At 40.6% G+C, this 13,490-nt stretch overlaps 1 protein-coding gene across 2 annotated transcripts; it reads right to left on the reverse strand.

Annotated features, from left to right (window-relative positions):
* Positions 1 to 202: 202 nt before the first annotated feature.
* Positions 203 to 13,097, reverse strand: upp2 (uridine phosphorylase 2). 2 transcript variants are annotated; one of them, XM_028806442.2, is made up of 7 exons: positions 12,932 to 13,097; positions 8,905 to 9,022; positions 8,645 to 8,800; positions 7,207 to 7,321; positions 6,848 to 7,057; positions 3,902 to 4,048; positions 203 to 3,669 (listed from the first exon to the last, which is right to left on the reverse strand). In XM_028806442.2, the coding sequence occupies exons 1-7, from the start codon at positions 12,982 to 12,984 to the stop codon at positions 3,530 to 3,532; spliced, it is 939 nt and encodes a 312-aa protein (XP_028662275.2). In that variant the 5' UTR covers positions 12,985 to 13,097; the 3' UTR covers positions 203 to 3,529. The 2 variants fall into 2 exon arrangements, with proteins under 2 accessions (XP_028662275.2, XP_051787399.1); XM_051931439.1 differs by having other exon boundaries at positions 12,945 to 13,070.
* Between the last annotated feature and the right edge of the window lie 393 nt (positions 13,098 to 13,490).

The following is a 13,490-nucleotide window of genomic DNA, read 5'->3' on the forward strand; positions in this document are numbered from 1 at the left end:
CAAGAGATTACATATTAACTGATTGTCACATTTTGTACAGAATAACAAAAGAAAAGTGACACTTTCAGGCTTGGTATGTTTGTCCTGAGGGTGAGGACTTTCTGAATTCACGCGCAGCCGGTGAGGCAAAAGGAACAAGACGGGCCAGCACCCAAATTATTTGGTACGGCGATCTCGACGGGACAGATATACACTCAAGGTGTTTACCTAGTTATTTAATTCATGCTTCTTTAGTACTGCACGTAAAGAAAAAAAGACATTACACAAAGATATTTTATGAATGTTAAAACTGACATCAAATAATTATTTACTGACCCAACTCTTTTTTTAATTTCATGAAAAACCGGATGATGTGTCATTATTTCATTTATCCACCCATCCATTTTCCAACCCGCTGAATCCGAACACAGGGTCACGGGGGTCTGCTGGAGCCAATCCCAGCCAACACAGGGCACAAGGCAGGAACTAATCCCGGGCAGGGTGCCAACCCACTGCAGTATTTCATTTATTCATTGAGTAATTAACTTATGTCTAAATACAAGATTTGACTTTTTAGTTTTTAGGACCTCAGCAAATGCACATTTAATGAAATATCTGCTATTTTTTTTCTTACTATACATAAAGCTGCTATTCAAAATAAAACTATTTTAACATCTGTGGTGGGCTGGCGCCCTGCCCGGCCTTTGTCCCTGCCTTGCGCCCTGTGTTGGCTGGGATTGGTTCCAGCAGACCCCTGTGACCCTGTGTTAGGATGTAGCGGGTTAGAGAATGACTGACTGACTGACTATTTTAACATAATGGGCTAGAGGAGCTCTGTTGTAAATCCATGTAAGTGGCCTACACCTGTGCTCTTAGAAGAGGGCAGTGTGAGTATAAATTGAAATGAAAATTAAAAAAACGCCTGAATTAGCGACAGCCGCCCTCACTCAGGGTATTCATTAGAAATGCATTGATTGACTTGATGAGGTAGAAGTACAATAATAAGCAAGAAAAGTGTCATCAAGTATTTGAAACATTAAAACGTGTGCTTCAATTTAAATGTGTTAAAATCTAAATATTCTCGATTGTAATATACATTTGTCATTTTTAGCCTTCTGAAGTGGCTCTTAGAGGGTTAGGACCACCGGTAAAGAATCAAATATCAAATGTATTACTGTATTTGTGAGCACTAACCTTGAACAACACTTCAGCCACCAATATTACTGATTAAACTTTTGTAAAAAGGAGTAACTTTGACCCCTCATATCCCCAGGGGTCACTTGATGTGGTTTGCATAACTTCAAGTCCTTCTGATCAATTTTGCTGAAGACACCTATTAGTTGACTCTTTATCACATGGGATTCATTTTCCCAAATATGGTACAAAATGGCCTTCTACTGATGTCTGTTTTGAGTCTACAGGGCCAGACAATAGGAGGGAACCCTAGAAATCTCATCATCTTGACATAACTAGACATCAAGATGAGTCGAATGGTACATCATATGTGGAGACATCATTGGTGAGACACAAGGCGCTTGACAAAAAAAAAACCAAATGGTTTCAAAGTGTGTGGAAGTATTGAGAGACTTCTAAATGATCCCATTGAAAGATCACACAGATGTCCATATGAGCAACTTTCCCCTTCAGACCAACATCACATGTTATCAAAGACGAAAGTGGAGAGCTGTCAGACAATGTCTGTGTTTGTAGATCTATGGGATAATGTCATTTTCCAAGCCCAGTCCCAGCTAGCATAAAGCACAAGGCAGGAGCAAACCATGGACAGCATGCCAGTCCACTGCAGGGCAAACACACACACCAAACACACATCAGCGCAAGATTAGCACCTGCCAGTTCACCAAACCTGCACGTCTCTGGACAGATGTGGGGAGAACATGCAAACTCCACAGAACGCAAACCCTGGTCTGCTTACTGCGAGGCAGCAGTGCCATCACTGCACCACCATGCCGCCACTGTAGGATAATAATCTAGAACTTTTGAGCCAATTGCAAACATTTAGATTTCAGTTTAACAATGATTTTTAAAATCTTATAAGTTATTTCTCAGATATAAAAAAATATCTGAGCAGTTGTTACTGGAGACGTTTAGCAGTGCTGCCTAACAGATCCAGCTTCCTAGCTTTCCGACTCAGGCCACTCTGTGTGCAGTTTGTATGTTCTCCTCGTGTCCGGGGGGGTTTCCTCCCACATTCCCATAGACCTGCAGATTAGGTTAACTGGTGACTCTGAGTTGGCCCCAATGTGGCTGTGTGTGAGTGGACCCTGGGATGGACTGGTACCCTATCCAGGGCTGTTCCCTGCCTTGTGCTCAGTGCTTGTGGGCTCCTGTCCCTTGTGATCCTGAATTGGATTAAGAAGGTTTAAGAACCGTACAGCATGCTAATGGAGCATCATGATGGCACAGTGGTTTGTGCTATGGCTCAACACTCACATATTTAGTCATAAATGGGACTCAAACCCAGGATGCTGGCTCACCACTGGGCCACCCTACTTTTGAAAAGGACTGGAAAATCTCTGGCCCTGTGATGAGCTGGCAGCCCACCAAAGGCTGAGTGCCTTGCATTTAATGGTGTGAGGGCAGCTGCAGTTGCCCTTGAGCTAATATTTGGATTAAATGGATTTAGACAATGGATCAAAGGGATCTGAAGACTTAGCTCTTGTTCACTTAATGTAACATTCTGTTTATTTTTCGATAGCATCAATATGAGTAAATATAAATTTAATTTAAACAATCTGTGACCTTAGAGTGATGTAGAAATGTGGGTAAAATGTTCAGTACGCCTCTTCAAATGCTACACTTAAGAAAAGCTTTTTCATTTTTATAACTGTACCGGTGTCAAAGTGTCAATTCAACACACACATAAACACACCACAAGGCAATAGGCCGGCAGCTTTACCCGACAGACATGCAGCCATAAAAACAGCGTCTATTACCCAGAACACAACACACATTAAATGTTCCATCACACTCCTGGGTTATGGTGCAGTAAATGGACAGTTCCAGGAGTCCAGGTGCAGACATTTCAGTTTTTAAGGGCCTGCCAAACTGTAGCTCTGATGATAATTATTTGTTTCATTTTTAAAACGCATGTCTTACAAGAAATGTGAGCTGTTTTTGGAAATGTGAGCATATTTATGAACAGGTCAATACGAGCAACAAAGTCACAGTATGGAAATTGAAAGTACAACATCACTCCTACAGTTGGTTTTCAAATGAAATTACTTTTAAAATTTACACTTATTAATTTCTAATTGGCAAAACAGGGAACTTCTGGGATTTATACAATTGGTCTGACTCCTGTTAAAAAAGCCAATTTCCAGCAAATTAAAGTCAAATATTTTAACTATCATTTCTTCATCTTTCTACTTACCTACGACAGATCAGAATATTTACACACATTAGTCACACAAGCTGTACAGCACATTTCTAATGATACATCACTGTTCCAAGGTCTACAAAATATACACAATAAACATTTATTTACATGCAAATGGACTCAAACGCGACGGTTATTCTAGAGAGGCTCACATTAGAGTAGCTGCAGGCGCTTCTTTATGAAGTGGGATACCAAATACTGAGGACGAAGTTGATATTCCTGTAGAAGTTCATGTGAAGCAGTGATCTGGTCGCCTTTAAACCGATCCAGTAATGTGACACACACAACGGCAGCTGAAAGATAAAACAAGTCGGCATCTGTCAGTTTAACTGGTGACTCTACATTGACCACGGGTGACTAAGTGGCCCTGTCATGGACTGGTACACAATACAGGGCTGCTTTTTGTGTTGTTTTTAATACGGCTAGGATTCCCATGACCCAATCAATATGTTAAAACAGTCTGAAAAATTTAATCATTTTTTTTTCAATTATACCCGTACTTTCTTGTATAAATGAAAAATTCACCTTTTAAACCACAGACCCGGCACATTGCTGCAAAGACGGTGGACTCCATTTCAATGTTTGTAACGCCAGCCTCCTTTGCCCTTCTCAGGTACTCCAACTTCTCCTCCGTAGAGAAGGAGCATAAAGCACCGTCTAGACGACCCTGACCTAAAAGAAACGAAAGTCACATATAAATAAAGGCCACAATGCACAACAGCTTCTGCCTTCTGCTACAGATTGTATTTTAACCTGCATTTTTGTATACTTTTCATTTATTGAGCAAAACATTAAACTGAAGTGGAAGTGTATTTGATATGGAATCCAGGGAACACTTCTTCACAAAAAAGGTTGCGAGAATCGGGAACAAACCACCGGACCGGAAGTTGAAATGGAAACCCTAACACTTTTTAAAAAGTCCTGGGTGTTTTTATCCTCTAAATCCACCCTCTCAACTATTTGCTACTCCAAATTGTTGAAAACTGATATTTTCATTATTTTGTGTACTATCACTGTTGTTTGGTTGCTGATTGAATTTTGAAAAAATAATTTTTATTTTATCCTTTACTGAATAATGTTATACTGTAAAATGCATCTCCATTATGAAAGGATCTGTACTGACGACATACCTGACTGAATTAACAACAGAAGCATCAAGGCCGACACCAATAAACATTGTATTTTTATAACTTTAATTATTTCATCACTGTGCACGACATGCTCCTGCCCTTCTCTGACTTTTCCTAAATAGCTGCACTACCGATGTCCATGTTGTTGTAACTCCGAGATTTTACCCAAGTAACTGTGATTGATATTTTTCTTTTTTTTCACGCAACAGGCTCCCTTATAATCACCACAAGCAAAGCCATTTAACATCGGCAATCAAATGTGAATCGGTGCTCATCTCCTTCGGCTTTCACCTCGACAAGTACTCCTCTGCTGCTGTTATTGACATTACTGAGCATTGCTGTGCAAATGTGAGTTGATGTCCCTCTTCTGATGACAACTAGAAAATAATCACTGAAGAAATGTCACACTTATAATCAGTCACACTGTTTCATTACATGTGATAAACAAAATAATTGACAAATCTGAAAACTGTCCACGCTCTAGTATATCCATTAGGTAAACAAAGACTACAAACTCACAATGCTTTCCTTACAACTTGGGATACAAAGTATAAAAGCCAGCCCCAGTTTGACATAAGGAAAGGTGAACACACAAGATGGCACATTGTGGATGGAAGCAATCTGTGAGTGAAGAGCACAGCACTGCAAGGCAGCTCACTCTCAATGTTTTCACAGACACTGTAGGCATATGAGAGACTAAACAGAGGGCTTTCTTTGCGAAGATCGGAGGACCAGTGCAACATGATACTTGGCCAGGAATAAATGCCTTTTTAGAGAAAAAGAATATAACTTGAGTACAGCTATATTTAAATACTGGTGCATAAATTGAATCACATACGCACACAATTGCACATACTGAATCACATGCATCAATATTAGTTTGAAGTCAGATGCGTACACAAGCAAAGAAAGCTGACCACTTATTATTATTTATTTATCAGATGCCTTTGTCGTGGGTGTTTATTCTGGCATTTGTAGTGTCCATTAAAATGTGAGCAAACTCCCTTCCAGTGCTGTGATTTTCAATCATGGATTACTTCATCCACAATGTACCACCTTGTGTGTGCTTCTTTCCTCACATCCTATTAGTGCTGACTATGCACTTTGTAAACTCACAACTTTGCTGCTATGTAAGACACTTGGCACACTTTGTGCAGAACTGCATCGTGCTTTATAAGTAGAGACAGACATATCCATTGATTAGCAGGTGCTCCCAATGAAACGTTGGTGTCTCTTCACGCAATGAAAGTCAAGCAAACCCGATTAAAAGGCAAGCCTACTCCGTACCGAACCATAAACAAAATGAAATAGGAGCTGCCACTCTTCTGTGAAAGATAACACAAGATATGGTCATCGACGGAGACAGTGATACAGTGTACAGGCAGCGACGAGAGGGAAGCCCAGCATGTCATACCATCTTGTTGGGTCCTTCTTTGTCCTGAGGGAGCAAAGCAATACACACACGATTGGTGAAAAAACCTTGTGCAAAGTGTCACTGTCAAGATGTCAAGAAATAGATAGATAGATAGATAGATAGATAGATAGATAGATAGATAGATAGATAGATAGATAGATAGATAGATACTTAGGAATTGGCACTATCTATCTATCTATCTATCTATCTATCTATCTATCTATCTATCTATCTATCTATCTATCTATCTATCTATCTATCTATCTATCTATCTATGTAATAGATTGATAGATAGTACTTTGTCTCCAAGGAAAAAGCAAGACTTTACAAAAGTTTATCAAAAACTGGTAACTATAAAGAAAAACCAAAGAGAGGACATGGAGAATCTCCAAAAGGCTGCTGCCTTCACGGAGCCCAGGCACAGACTGTTTAGTAATAAGCTTTTTGTTTATAGAGGTTTACACGGCCAAAGAAATATTCAAGTATGGTTAGAATTTCTTTTAACTATTTCTCCAAAAAATAAATGTTTCTTCTTCATTTGTTATTGTAGGTGTCCAGCTGATTAAGAAGTGTTACTTTGCTTTTTACTAATTATTACTGAAGCAATTTCCACTGGGAAAGTTTTTTCTTTTCTTTTTTTTAATTGAACATGTTAGCTAACATTTAACAAGTGTAAAAATTTGCAAATAATATATGCATTGTCCTAAAAAATGTTTTATTTTTACATTCATACAAGCTGTGCGGCTTTTGGGGGTAGAGCAGTAGGGATGCATTATTGTTATACGGAGCTGACAGGCCATTAGTGAGAGCCAAAGGATTCAGATGCCACTTGGCAGAATCTCCTTCACACAGGAACAGCAGTATCTGTCTAAATTAACACAGGTAATGCAGCGTAAAATGAGGAACACCGAGCAGGTTCAAACATACCTTCATAGAAGTCATAGGTACACATGGTTTTGCCAATGACGGTACAAAGGTTTAGAATCTCTCTGCCACACTGTAGCAACTCCTGAGCTAAACTTTTATCCAGCTCAGTACTTCTCACAATGACTTTGCCTAGTACCACCTGCTCAAAGTGTGGCTGAAAGAAGGAGTCCACTGCAGTGTCTGTTATCACCACTGTGCCTGGTTCAAGACCTACAGAGACAAAAGTGTAAAATCAGTAACAGTAGCTTTCCGAGCTCAAGGCTCTCTTAAATTAATAGCAAAGCACTGGTATTTCTAAATAAGAGCAAAGCAGGCTAGAGCTGCAAATGGATGAAGCTGAAACTTTAATATAATCTTACCTATCCCACCAGAGGTGCCAATTCGAATGAGAACAACATCACGGCATCTGGCATGGTGCAGAAGTTTTATCAGTTCATGCAGCATTATTGAGATGGAAGGAACACCCATGCCATGCTGGCAAAAACAAAAACATATACAACCAAATCAATTTAAAGATACAGATATTTAATCTGTCCTGGCCATGGGCAGAAGGCAAGAACTTTAGGACAATCTAGACATGAACAGGCCATTCAGCTCAATAAAGCTTGCCAGACCTGTCCACTTACAAGTAATTCTTCTAAACAAACATTGCCTTTTGAAAGACCCTAAAGTCCTACTGTCTACCACACTACCTTGTAACTTATTCCATGTATCTATGATTCTTTGTGTAAAGAAGAACTTCCTAACGTTTCCATGTTCTTGATGTACTCATTTTAAAGTAACAGTCTCAATCCACTGTATGAGTAATTCCCTTCATAATTTTAAACACTTTAATCATGTCTCCTCTTAATCTCCTTTTGTTTAAACTGAAAAGGCTCTGCTCATTTAATCTCTTTTACATTGCTGCTATGTCATTTGTGTAGCCTTGTGACCATAACTGCATACAATACTCCAAAAGGACATAGCAGCGCTAGAAGAAATCCAGACAAGAGTGAATAGGCTGATTCCAGGGCTACATGCTACAAAGCACATTTACAGGTAATTGAAAAATTGTAGGAAACATGGGAGGAAATAAAGGGCTCAAATTCTATTGAAAGCAGGTGTATCTACAGGCCACTGGAACAATTAGGCCAGGGTTTATTAAACTATAGTCAGGTTGCAGCTGGTGAGTCGCGAGTTTCTGTTGTGTCTCGATGCATGCTCAATTATCCAGGTAAGGAAGTTCTAGAAAGTTGATTCGGTTCATCTGGACATAGTTATTTTCCAGGGAGATACGTTACATCACTCATCCAAGTGACTTCCTCAGTGAGACTGTCCAGTTTTCTCTTTGTCATTTTAAACTATTCACTGTTGTTTGAAGAAGGAAAAAATGAATTGAAATGATTTTAGCAGCGAAGTAAAATGTGACAAAGTGAAGGGGCCTGACGACAGCAGGCGTGACAGCAGGAAATCATTAAGGTGTTACTTTCACAATACATTCTTCATTAAGCTTTCATTTTTACTCTTCTCTTTGCAAGAAGATCTTGACCGGGATGCCAGTCCTCCTCAGGGCACACTGACTCGCACAGAGCCACACCAGGGCAATTCCACATTTATGTCTTTAGGGTGTTGGAAGCACACTGGATTACTTGGGGGGGGGGGTTACAGGCATGGGACAGAAATGCAAACCCCTTGTAGACAGGAACAGGGTCAGGCTTTCAAAATCAGGTCTCTGAACGTGTGAGGCAGCAGCAGTGACCCGCCGTACTACTTGGCTTTTAACTGATACTTAAAACTGAGGCCGGACTGTTTACTTACACTTATTGAGAGCACTGGTCCTGTTTTATACATTGAGTATCTGTCAGTTCCAGCACAAATGTCCTCAACACCATTTTCTCCATCTAATCCAAGTTCTTTCTGCATGAATTCTGCAAAAGCCTTCATTCTGTTGGCGCTGCCACCGGTACAGACAAACTGACAAAATAAACAAACTGTAAACAGCCATGCCAGAGCAGGAGCTGGTGACAGCCTCAATGGACAGAACATTTACCAGACTAAGGATGGGCGGAAAGGCCTACCTTTATGTCACCAAACATTTCTGGCAGGTTATGTGTTTTCGTGCTCAAATTAAAATGGTACAGGATGTCTTCTTCCATTGAGTGCAGATGTGGGTTCTTCACATGCACCTCCTCATGTCTGCAGGAAGCATAAATAAATGCATTTCATGATCCAATAATTATCTTGTGAGCTAATTACAATGAAGCCATTTGCACAGGATAGATACAAACCATAATCTAGGACCATTTCAAAGCATGTCGTCCAGTCGTGCCGGACATAAGCAGAACTATAAGGTGATATCTTTGTCCAAATATATTTTATTTTGAGGACTACGGATATGGCAAGCTGTTTTAATTTTTATTGTCTGCCGCTAATTCCTATTTTAGATATATTCAATTATGCGGTGGGCTGGCGCCCTGCCCGGGGTTTGTTTCCTGCCTTGTACCCTGTGTTGGCTGGGATTGGCTCTGGCTGACCGCCGTGACCTTGTAGGTAGGATATAGCGGGTTGCATAATAGATGGATGGATATATACAATTATATTATGCCTAGTGTCACGCACACCTTCCAGGCTCGGACGAGGTAAGCAGTACCACCCAAGACGAGATGGGGCGCTGGCACTGACTGTGTCTTCTTTTTCTCCTGTACTTCCGAGAGGCTGACCAACAAGGAGCCCTAACTACATCCACAACACCCCAAGAAGGCTCTGGCCTTGTGGCAGGGACACCATAAAAGTGAGCCGGTTATGCATCACATTAAGACCCAATGCTTGATGAGGACAGAGCTCCTGTGATTTTGTTTAATCATTTTGGAAGTGTGTTTGAAGCCCCCTTTATTTTCTCTCTATAAGCATGGAGGTCAGTACTTTATTTTCTGCAATAAAAAGGGATGACCTGGTTGGCACCCCAACATTTCTCCTGGTCTGTTTCCTCTAGGTCACACTTGTCAAAATTCAAACGTGTTTAAATCAAGAATATCTAAAATGTCAAATGAATTTCCATGCATCTGTCCTCCTATCCATCAGTTTCTGAACCTGCTTTATCTAATTCAGGGTCACAGGGATTGGTGATTATGAGAAAAGTGACATTTCAAAATGGAGCAGCAGCTTTTGAGCAAATGAGATAATTCACTGCTGACCAGCCATGTTTAGAGCTGTCAGTTTACTGAACAAACATATTGGAAATTTAAATTTCAAAAATGTATTCACAGGGACCTCTTTTTGAGAACTCCGTCAAACTCAAAGGAAAGAGTTTCACTGCCAATTAAAACAAAATTTCAGATGTGCAAACTACAGTCCAAAAACAATGTCGATATCTTAAATGACATTCTGACTAATCACAATGATATTTTTGATAGCTAAAATATCAGTCAGTCAGTCATTTTTAAACCCACGTAGTCCTGAACAGGATCACAGGGGTCTGCTGAAGCCTATCTCATCAACCATAAGACGCAGGGCAGGAACAAACCCTGGACAGGGTGCCAGTCCATCACAGGGGGAACAGACATCCCAACCACACACCAGTGCCATTTTAGTATCGCCAGTCCACCTAACCTGCATGTCTTTGGAGAAGACACGGGGAGAACATGCAAACTCCACACAGGGAGGACTGGGGGCACCAGCCCTGGTCTCCTTACGCATCACCACTGCGCCATTTTGCCACCCCATATCTAAAATGTGACTTATCAAAATACAGTATAATGTTTTATGTTTGTAATTTTTCTTAACCAATAATACAGTACATTTCTAGTCGTGAATATATAGAGCATCTTAGACATAATTTTAATTCAGTTTATTTTTGTATAGATTTAGATTAGTTTAGATATTATATTTATTTGTCACATAGACAATTGTACAATACGATGGCAGTGAAATGTCATTCTGGCGAAGTCCACTGTATGTGTGCATATCAGAGACTGCGGGTTCTTCCTTCTCACGGCATTGCGAGGTTCCTGTACAGCAGGGGTCCTCCATCACAGTCCTGGTGGGCCGCTGTGCCTGCAGGTTTTTGTTCTAACCCGGTTGCTTAATTAGAAAGCAATTCTTGCCAATAATTTAATTTCATGGCTGTTAGATAGATAGATAGATAGATAGATAGATAGATAGATAGATAGATAGATAGATAGATAGATAGATAGATAGATAGATAGATAGATAGATAGATAGATAGATAGATAGATAGATAGAATTAGTGCTTTAATGCTGCTATGTCAGGTCATTCTTGTATCCTAGATTTTCTTCCCCTTTCTAAGGATATCATCCAAATGATTTGAAGGCTAAAATGGAGGAGTAATTCTCAGTCCTTCACTTTTTTCTCTTCACTTTCCTTCCAAGTATTTAATTAAACCCAATAGTGCATGATAAATACACACAGAGGTGGAAATGGTAACAAGTTAAATGAAGAAGTGCTGGTCTCTTTTGTCTTTTGCATGTTATTGCTAATTAGGAGCAATTAAAAACAAAGAATACAACTGTTTAAGACTAAAATAAGCAACAAGGGTTCAAAATCTTAACCAGCGAGACAACTAAAGTGTCACTTGAGCAATAAGGGCTTCTGATTAAGCAAATGGGTTGGAGCAAAAACCTGTAGCCACTGCAGCCCCCCAGGACCGTGATTGAGGACCCCTGCTGTACAGGAACAGAATACACACACATACAAGTTCCACCGGACACACGCTTCAGTGGGACAGTAGGAAAGTAAAATTCAGGGCCAATACTAAGAGTGCCAGAGAGCTGGCTGAATTGTGGCTCTCTAATGAAAACGCCATTAACAGACACTTGGACTTCAACCCAGCATATGCAGGCTTAAAAAAAAAGAACTTCCAAATAATAAATACTTTATGACCAACACCTTCCGAACCCATCCATCCATCCATTATCTAACCCGCTGAATCCGAACACAGGGTCACGGGGGTCTGCTGGAGCCAATCCCAGCCAACACAGGGCACAAGGCAGGAAACAATCCCGGGCAGGGTGCCAACCCACCGCAGGACACCTTCCGAACCCCACCTTGTTAATCCACCCCCCCCCCCCTTCAGCCCCTCCTCACTCGCTATACATTGCCTTCAATTCCTTTATGTCTAATCATTTTCCTCTGATGATGACACCTAGTAGGTTGTCAAAAGCTTAGGAATAAAAAGTTATTTTAAGATAAGTGACTCATTTTCTCCCTCTGTGGACCTCTAGTTACAAATATATATGTATACAAACATTCACATATTTCATATTTTAGTGTGATTTTTTGTTTAAATTTTACTGTATTATATTCCCAATTAGGGTGGCATGGTGGCACAGTGGTAGTGCTACTGCCTCACAGTAAGGACACCAGAGTTTCTGTTCAGTGTCCTCCCTGTGTGGAGTTTGCATGTTCTCCTCAGTGTCTTTGTGGGTTTCCTCCCACAATCCAAAGACATGCAGGTTAGGTGGATTGGCCCTAGTGTGTGTGTGTGTGTGTGTGTGTGTGTGTGTGTGTCTGCCCTGTGACGGCTGGCTCCCTGTCCAGGGTTTGTTTCTGCCTTGTGCCCTATGCTTGCTGGGGTAGGCTCCATTCATCCCCCAGACGACGATGTCCAGGATTAAGCGGGTAAGAAAATGACATAACATATTCCCAATTAGCTGGCTTATACATTTTGTGTTCTACGAGGAGAATCCATTAAAGTAAACTGAACTGATCAGCGTAAGTGGTTAAAAACAGATCAGTGCCCCTGTAAAAGCCGATAAGGTGCTAAATAAGTGAATGCCCAAGAATAACTGTAATCCAGTTGGTTATTTCATGTTTAGTAAGTTTAATTTGAAATAATTCAAACACATTGATTCTGCTGTTCCTGTGTTCCTGCCTTGCTCCTTCTGCTTGCTTGAGATAGCAGGCCCCCACAACCCTATTCAGATCTAAGTGGGTTTGAAAATGACTGGCTGACATTGAATCTGCATTAATAAAATAAAGACTGCCAACTCCATAAATACTGTAGTTCAAAGTGAAGAACAAAATGAACATTCAGTCCAGAAGAGCTGTATGAGTAAAGCCGTACTGCTGAGTGGGAGAATACTTACTCAATATATTCACTTCTTTCTGGAGTAATGTTATCTAGTAGTATTGGTGCCATCCTGAAGATGTTGCTTCTCTGGAAAAATCAAAGAATAAAAAGCAATCAAATTAAAATCAGATGTAGAGTGAATTGTATATAAACCATGTCATCTAAGGAAGCTCAGCAGGTTAAATACCTAATAATCGAAAATGGCCCCATCTTTCTGCTAAATGATTGGTTGCAAGATGGTATACAAACAAGTCAGCCCTTGCCAAGGTCACTGATCTGAAAAGAGTCCACGTGTTTGATTTTACACAAAACATGTTGTGGGAGGAATATTACTGACAAGGTGCCACCTCAAGACTACTGGGCTAGACGCTTCTCGGAAAGCTGCCAACACTGAAACATGCCTGGCTGGGCGAGTGGAGGGTACAGAATGACATGAACTAAAACAGAGTACTGAGCGGCCAGCTGCTACGGGGGGGGCCTGGCTCTGTTTAGTTTACCTTAGCAATGACAGCCAGAGCAGATCAGAGGACCGACATGAATGGCTCAAATGTTTGGAAAGCTGACAGTAGAAAGGG

The sequence above is a fragment of the Erpetoichthys calabaricus genome, chromosome 8 (assembly GCF_900747795.2).
Source record: "Erpetoichthys calabaricus chromosome 8, fErpCal1.3, whole genome shotgun sequence".
NCBI lineage: Eukaryota > Metazoa > Chordata > Cladistia > Polypteriformes > Polypteridae > Erpetoichthys > Erpetoichthys calabaricus.

Coding starts and splice junctions, on each gene's coding strand:
- upp2 (XM_028806442.2), bottom strand. CDS start 12,984: ATGGCACCAATACTACTAGATAACATTACTCCAGAAAGAAGTGAATAT. Junction 7,322..8,644: donor GACCAGTGCTCTCAATAAGT/GTAAGTAAACAG, acceptor TGTTTTTGCCAG/CATGGCATGGGTGTTCCTTC. Junction 7,058..7,206: donor TGGCACCTCTGGTGGGATAG/GTAAGATTATAT, acceptor TTGTCTCTGTAG/GTCTTGAACCAGGCACAGTG.